Source organism: Haliotis rufescens, unplaced genomic scaffold (genome assembly GCF_023055435.1).
Source record: "Haliotis rufescens isolate VD_foot unplaced genomic scaffold, xgHalRufe1.0.p SCAF_17, whole genome shotgun sequence".
Classification (NCBI taxonomy): domain Eukaryota; kingdom Metazoa; phylum Mollusca; class Gastropoda; order Lepetellida; family Haliotidae; genus Haliotis; species Haliotis rufescens.
In genome coordinates, this window is record NW_025963857.1 from 23,396,777 (window position 1) to 23,405,047 (window position 8,271).

The 8,271-nt window shown below is 39.3% G+C and overlaps 2 protein-coding genes across 3 annotated transcripts; both read right to left on the reverse strand.

The window, feature by feature from the left end:
• Positions 1–305: 305 nt before the first annotated feature.
• On the reverse strand, positions 306–1,080 carry LOC125381180 (acanthoscurrin-1-like). 2 transcript variants are annotated; one of them, XM_048397730.1, is made up of 3 exons: positions 813–1,068; positions 624–773; positions 306–369 (listed from the first exon to the last, which is right to left on the reverse strand). In XM_048397730.1, the coding sequence occupies exons 1-3, from the start codon at positions 976–978 to the stop codon at positions 353–355; spliced, it is 333 nt and encodes a 110-aa protein (XP_048253687.1). In that variant the 5' UTR covers positions 979–1,068; the 3' UTR covers positions 306–352. The 2 variants fall into 2 exon arrangements, with proteins under 2 accessions (XP_048253687.1, XP_048253686.1); XM_048397729.1 differs by having other exon boundaries at positions 624–1,080.
• A 3,692-nt stretch (positions 1,081–4,772) lies between these two features.
• LOC124125739 (acanthoscurrin-1-like) lies at positions 4,773–5,676 on the reverse strand. Its single transcript, XM_048397744.1, has 2 exons — positions 5,091–5,676; positions 4,773–4,836 (listed from the first exon to the last, which is right to left on the reverse strand). Exons 1-2 carry the CDS (start codon positions 5,434–5,436, stop codon positions 4,820–4,822), a joined length of 363 nt encoding a protein of 120 aa, XP_048253701.1. The 5' UTR covers positions 5,437–5,676; the 3' UTR covers positions 4,773–4,819.
• Positions 5,677–8,271: the final 2,595 nt, after the last annotated feature.

Sequence of the window (8,271 nt, forward strand, 5' to 3'; positions counted from 1 at the left end):
CGGGTAAGTGACATTTGGTGGGAGATATATCAAGCATAAAATCCCTCCTCTTATCATCATGTCCGGTTTCCTCAGGAACTTAATAGCACTTTTCAGTAGTTGATATCTTAGCTAGCAGTAAAACGCAATATCATTGAAGTGTGCTTGGATATTGGTCGACAACACGTACTATGTCCAGAGTTTACAATATGAAGAAACATTGATCACTCTTCCATTGTGAACATTCAATTCAGATTAAGATTTTCAAACGAATTTCAAGGCGTAAATAAATATGACAAGATTTTATTGAACCAATTCCATTGGTTTGAGAAAATACATAAATAGCCAGCATCACACTGCAGGTGATAATAACTCAATAATAGCCGATACCTGAAACAAAAAAATAGTAGAATAAAGTTGGGATGTATGGATAAGTCACAACGAAGTCTTGAAACTAGCTGCATGATAAACTATACCAAATATTAGAGAAAGCAGAGAATAGTTTTAAAGATGTTTTGTAAATGTCATCAGCTTTGTCGCGGAAAATAGTAATACCACATAGGTAAATTATGCAATTTTGCAAACGAGACTGGAGGTACATTTACGGATACGATAAACAAATGATATCATATTTTGTGAAATACCTTTTCCCAATCCAATTCCGTATCCTCCCATTCCGTAGAGACCACCATAGCCCCCGAGTCCTCCGTACAGACCTCCCATGCCGTATCCGTATTTGCCTCCGTATAGACCTCCCATGCCTCCGTATAGACCTCCCATGCCTCCGTATAGACCTCCCATGCCTCCGTATAGACCTCCATAGCCTCCAAGACCTCCAAGGCCTCCAAGACCTCCAAGGCCTCCGTACAATCCACCCATTCCGTAGCCAATTCCGCCCAGTCCTCCTTTCAACCCGCCAATTCCACCATACAGACCGGTAGGCTCGGCAAAGGCGGTAACAGCCAGGCAGGCAACAAGAGCGGCGACTATCTTCATCATTTTGAGTATCTATTGAGTAACGGGAAAATCATTGTCAAGAAAGGTAAAATAGCATGTTATCGTTACTCATCTGGTAAATTCAGTTCACACCACTCATTGTGAATTATGTTATCAGTTTTGCTTACACCCGCATTCATATATTTCTCAATTTACAAGAACGTCTTATGTTACATATTCGGACTTTTATGAATTGGCTCAACATAAAGATTGAAAACAGCCTGATGCACAGCAGATGAATCAAAAATTAAAAGTATACATATATATCACAAGCAAAATTTAAATTAGTACTTGCAGTTTGGTCTTTACTCGTATCTGTGTCTCAACGGCAGGTGAAGATAAGAGATGATGGAACAGTTTCCCCCGTCCTTTATATATACCATTTGTGAATTATACGTGATTGATTTACCTTGGGCTGGCCACTTCCAGGTAAGTAACGCACCTCAGCTTAATGGTGTAAAGTAAGCATTCTTTTCGCATCAAAGGGCCCGAGGTTATCACCCTACGGGTACACATGCGAGCTGGTATTCATGAACATCGATTAAGGAAGTACAAGACAACGTATATAAAGGTGGCAAACAGACACACTCTCTCTGGCATCGTCTAACTGCATTTCAAACAGTCCTCGATACTCAATGTTTAACCTATATTATTTAGGGGCGGTCGGGTAGCCTAGTGGTTAAAGCGTTCGCTTGTTACGCCGAAGACACGGGTTCGATTTCCGACATGGGTACAATGTGTGTAGCCCATTGCTGGTGTCCCCCGCCGTGATATTGCTGGAATATTGCTCAAAGCGGCGTAAAACCATACTCACTCACTTTAACCTATATTAAGTAAATATTAAATTAATGGTCTGAAAAGTGTGTATCCAGTAAATATATGATGTGGGAGCAACATACATCAGACATTATAATGCATCTGTGTGATACGACATAACATGAGACCAGAAAACTGACGCAACACACCAGTACAGCCTCGCCACAGTACAGCAGTAGCACTGTACCACACGAGGTCAACTATGCTAACCGTTTCCGTGTAATACAGCAGCCTGCTCACAAGAAAATAGCTTCTGCTGAATATACTGCAGAAGTCCCCAGATACTACATTATTCTCCCCGAATTTTATTTATCTTACTGCACAATAACTATAAACTACAACAGCTTTATTTCCTAACTGAAAGGGACATATATTGGTTTCTTCTCACAAAGGGACTGTCACTATGAATACTCACAACACCTTTATATGTGTGTAGTATCTGTTAAAAGCCGAAAGCTGAAAACATGATTGACATATAAACCAGAGCTTGTTTTCTCGTCTTTGTTGACTTGTCTTTGTATGTGTTTGTGACGGTAGAACCGATGGGGCAGGATACGCTTACTTTTTGGCAACCGCCAGGTATCATCACTATCTGGTTGGTTAGTTGGTTGGTTGGTTGTTTAACGCTGCACTCAGCAATATATTACTGCTATATGACGGCGGTCTGTAAATAATCGAGTCTGGACCAGACAATCCAGTGATTAAAATCATTAGCATCGATCCACCCAATTGGGATCGATGACATGCATCAACCAAGTCAGCGAGCCTGACCACCCGATCCCGTTAGTCGCCTTTTACGACAAGCATAGTCACCTTTTACGGCAAGCATGGGTTGCTGAAGACCTATTCTACCCCGGAATCCACTATCTGATAGTCATTCATACGCACATGCTTGTGATCATTATAGTCGGAATCGTACAATGGCCTCTGCTTCGAGCAGAGCTTTCGAATGATTCTGAAAACTTAAGGGTTTTGTGGCGTTTATTTGCAACTGCGTTTCTTGAGAGAACTCTCTTATCTTCAACATATCATCTTGATAATTGTACACTTCATTATCAAGGAATTTGTGATAATACGAGCATCACTAAATTTGATATCTCAATTTTTATAGATAACGCCTGAATATTGAAGATATAATAATCATTCAATGATGACCCTTTAACTACATAAATCGTCAACGCCAGAGAATATTCAGGCTCGATTATCTGTTGAAACAGATTTCATTGGGTGTAAAAGGCAAGATTGTGCTAAAATGTATACTGAATATCAGTGATGTCACCAGGTGTTAGTGAATAGTTCATATTTGTTGGATGTTTCATGAGCTCCTCCGTCCGTTCCATCGTGTGCCAAATTGGGAGAATGTTGTCTTTTGACAATGTCTCAGCCATTCATACTTTTGCATATATCCTTAATCACTGTTGCAAATAACTCACTTTAACGTGTTTTAATCTTCGGCTGAGTCTTAGGTCGTAAACATTAGAAGAAAGTATATAAATCGTCTCTACCCTTTACGTATGCCCTTGACGTCGACATGATGAAGCAGTAGTGATAGTGATGATTGTGTTCTTTTAAGGCGTGTTTAGACCAAAACTCTTACCAAGAATAAAACACGCGCAAATCAGTTTGACAATGTGTAACTATATAAGGGTTGCCCAGAAAAACCGTACATCTAAAAGTAAAGGCGTGTGTTTTCAGAAGAAAATGCTCTTAAAGTATAACACAGAGGTGTTTTCAAAGATAGACATGATCAAACGACTTGTTTTTACAGTCTGGTTGTTGTTATAAAGACTTATGACACGCTTTAAAGTTGGACCATTTATTCCGCTGAATTTTACTCTCTACAGTTACCAAATGCAATCTCCTTTGTATTGATAAATGATTGTCACTTCTGCTTTGTGATCAAACAATAGGGATATATTAGCTATTTGTTTGTTCATTGTAATCTTCAATCCTACCAATCCAGTTCGGAATCTTCAAATTCGCGCTCTGATTTAATCAATATGTATTTTACAAATAGCGCCTACAGGGAAGGTGGTTAGTAAACACACAACTAAATATCTATATAGATACTTCTCCTATTAATTACATAAGCAGTATGCAAAATGTTAAATTGCATCATCAAATCAAGAAGTACATGTTTGATGGAAATTACAAATAATTCGTAGTTTGATAAGCTATACCCGGACAAGCGTATTTAATAGTTACTTTTGAATTCAATCGTTTTGTTTGTGTAATTGATAAACTGTAAAGATATGTTATTGTCATGGAAATTCCAACTGTTTGCATTCCCTTCTAACCAAAGCAGTAAGAATCTTGCAACATTTGTTTTGATGCTCTACATCACTATGGCTTTCGGGTTTGTTTTATTGCAGCAGCTCAGATATTATTTATACAAAGCGCCATAACAACATGTAGATTGTATTCTGAATACAACTTTCGCTCATTTTCAAGGACAGCGCACACATTTGCATTTCAATACAGTGCACACTGTCTACCCCTTGATACCGTCAATGACTGCTTTGACAAAAATTGACACGCCTGCTTATTTGTTTCGCTGCATGTTTTTAAAATGCAAATTGAAATACAGACAGCCAATTCCAGATATTATGGTACTTCAAATGGCCATCAAACCCTTTCCTGGCAGCCCAAATGATACATTCCCGTGAAACATGAACTCGGGTAAGTGACATTTGGTGGGAGATATATCAAGCATAAAATCCCTCCTCTTATCATCATGTCCGGTTTCCTCAGGAACTTAATAGCACATTTCAGTAGTTGATATCTTAGCTAGCAGTAAAACGCAATATCATTGAAGTGTGCTTGGATATTGGTCGACAACACGTACTATGTCCAGAGTGTACAATATGGAGAAACATAGATCACTCTTCCATTGTGAACATTCAATTCAGATTAAGATTTTCAAACAAATTTCAAGGCGTAAATAAATATGACAAGATTTTATTGAACCAATTCCATTGGTTTGAGAAAATACATAAATAGCCAGCATCACACTGCAGGTGATAATAACTCAATAATAGCCGATACCTGAAACAAAAAAATAGTAGAATAAAGTTGGGATGTATGGATAAGTCACAACGAAGTCTTGAAACTAGCTGCATGATAAACTATACCAAATATTAGAGAAAGCAGAGAATAGTTTTAAAGATGTTTTGTAAATGTCATCAGCTTTGTCGCTGAAAATAGTAATACCACATAGGTAAATTATGCAATTTTGCAAACGAGACTGGAGGTATATTTACGGATACGATAAACAAATGATATCATATTTTGTGAAATACCTTTTCCCAATCCAATTCCGTATCCTCCCATTCCGTAGAGACCACCATAGCCCCCGAGTCCTCCGTACAGACCTCCCATGCCGTATCCGTATTTGCCTCCGTATAGACCTCCCATGCCTCCGTATAGACCTCCCATGCCTCCGTATAGACCTCCCATGCCTCCGTATAGACCTCCATAGCCTCCAAGACCTCCAAGACCTCCAAGGCCTCCGTACAATCCACCCATTCCGTAGCCAATTCCGCCCAGTCCTCCTTTCAACCCGCCAATTCCACCATACAGACCGGTAGGCTCGGCAAAGGCGGTAACAGCCAGGCAGGCAACAAGAGCGGCGACTATCTTCATCATTTTGAGTATCTATTGAGTAACGGGAAAATTATTGTCAAGAAAGGTAAAATAGCATGTTATCGTTACTCATCTGGTAAATTCAGTTCACACCACTCATTGTGAATTATGTTATCAGTTTTGCTTTCACCCGCATTCATATATTTCTCAATTTACAAGAACGTCTTATGTTACATATTCGGACTTTTATGAATTGGCTCAACATAAAGATTGAAAACAGCCTGATGCGCAGCAGATGAATCAAAAATTAAAAGTATACATATATATCAGAAGCAAAATTTAAATTAGTACTTGCAGTTTGGTCTTTACTCGTATCTGTGTCTCAACGGCAGGTGAAGATAAGAGATGATGGAACAGTTTCCCCCGTCCTTTATATATACCATTTGTGAATTATACGTGATTGATTTACCTTGGGCTGACCACTTCCAGGTAAGTAACGCACCTCAGCCTAATGGTGTAAAGTAAGCATTCTTTTCGCATCAAAGGGCCCGAGGTTATCACCCTACGGGTACACATGCGAGCTGGTATCCATGAACATCGATTAAGGAAGTACAAGACAACGTATATAAAGGTGGCAAACAGACACACTCTCTCTGGCATCGTCGAACTGCATTTCAAACAGTCCTCGATACTCAATGTTTAACCTATATTATTTAGGGGCGGTCGGGTAGCCTAGTGGTTAAAGCGTTCGCTTGTTACGCCGAAGACACGGGTTCGATTTCCGACATGGGTACAATGTGTGTAGCCCATTGCTGGTGTCCCCCGCCGTGATATTGCTGGAATATTGCTCAAAGCGGCGTAAAACCATACTCACTCACTTTAACCTATATTAAGTAAATATTCGATAATGGTCTGAAAAGTGTGTATCCAGTAAATATATGATGTGGGAGCAACATACATCAGACATTATAATGCATCTGTGTGATACGACATAACATGAGACCAGAAAACTGACGCAACACACCAGTACAGCCTCGCCACAGTACAGCAGTAGCACTGTACCACACGAGGTCAACTATGCTAACCGTTTCCGTGTAATACAGCAGCCTGCTCACAAGAAAATAGCTTCTGCTGAATATACTGCAGAAGTCCCCAGATACTACATTATTCTCCCCGAATTTTATTTATCTTACTGCACAATAACTATAAACTACAACAGCTTTATTTCCTAACTGAAAGGGACATATATTGGTTTCTTCTCACAAAGGGACTGTCACTATGAATACTCACAACACCTTTATATGTGTGTAGTATCTGTTAAAAGCCGAAAGTACACCAGTGTCTTCTGAAAACATGATTGACATATGAACAACAGCTTGTTTTCTCGTCTTTGTTGACTTGTCTTTGTATGTGTTTGTGACGGTAGAACCGATGGGGCAGGATACGCTTACTTTTTGGCAACCGCCAGGTATCATCACTATCTGGTTGGTTAGTTGGTTGGTTGGTTGTTTAACGCTGCACTCAGCAATATATTACTGCTACATCACTGCAAACACGAAAACGTCGTTTTTTTCCGTATATGGTCATTGGACGGAAAAACGAATAAAAATTCATTAAAATTGATTAATTGGTCAGCGTCTAGAAAGTGTCCAGAAAAGGGTCGAGTTTTTCAAGCGTAAAATGGACGGAAAAACGATGCTTTTTGCTCCGCCTTGTACAACTGTTAACGGCCAATCAGATGGCGCTGGTCCCCCGACGCACGTGATGTCCAAGGCTTCCTTTCGGAAGCTTTAGATTTCGTATTTCTGGCATGCCTTGCTCTAGTATCTGTCGCGCGCAGTGCAGCGAGATTTGCTGATAAGCTAGTTTTAGGATATGTTACATGTTAATGGAATTCATACACGCGCCAAGAAGTCAAACCAAACAATGTTACTAAGTTTATTGTGGTAACGGCTATGTACAGTTACCCCTATCGGATAATGGGTTGTGTTTCATTTGGTTATAACAATAACTAATAATTTTTATTTTTTAATGTGAAGTTTACAAGATATACGACTTGGACGCGAGGTCGGTCACATGACGTTCTTCACGTGACTGTATTCTTGAAAAGGCGTAAACACTGACTACTTCCACATTCCTGGGGAAAACCCTTGGAATTCCCTGGTACGAATTCATACAGAAGCGTGGTTGCAAGCCTCGCTACAACCCATCCCAGAGAGAAAAAACACGAAAAAAAATCCAAATTGTCGCAGTGACAATTTACAGAAATCTATGAATTTACCTTAGTATCTATTTGACACATCTTCACAATCACCTTTCAATGATCGGCCAATTGATCAGTGATGCCAAAGGCTTGAAATAGCCACAGGTTAATTAACAACTTCGAAAATATCTCCCGTCACGTTTATCGTGTCGGCCATTTTGACGTATTGTACTTGATGTAAATGTATTACGACGCTCTGTCATTGTAATTGACTTACTGAGGTAATTCTGTAAAAGATCTTCTCATCTAATGAGGATATTGTTTGGAATATATTTCTTGTAAACATACTAAAACATATGTTCCTCGCTTTGGGGGGAACTATTGTATTCCGGGGTGGCCCATTAAATCTAGTAGTAAGTCAAGGCACCATGCGTGATCTGTTATTTTATGTGTTTAAATTACGATTTGGGGCGTTAATAAAATACACTGACGCAAGTATATTCTATTCAAATCAATTGGATAATTGAATATGCTTTCTTTTACATATTACATAACATCACTGCACAAAATATGAACAGTTGCAGTAACACACTACGGTAATCGCATTAAACATCATTTTCAACTGTACAGTATTTCAGTATTTCAGTTATATCATGGTGTATCAGACTGATCCGAAGTGGTTCAGGTCATCCAAT

Excerpts from the sequence above, each read along its gene's own strand:
- LOC125381180 (XM_048397729.1), bottom strand. The coding sequence starts at position 978 with ATGATGAAGATAGTCGCCGCTCTTGTTGCCTGCCTGGCTGTTACCGCC.
- LOC124125739 (XM_048397744.1), bottom strand. The coding sequence starts at position 5,436 with ATGATGAAGATAGTCGCCGCTCTTGTTGCCTGCCTGGCTGTTACCGCC.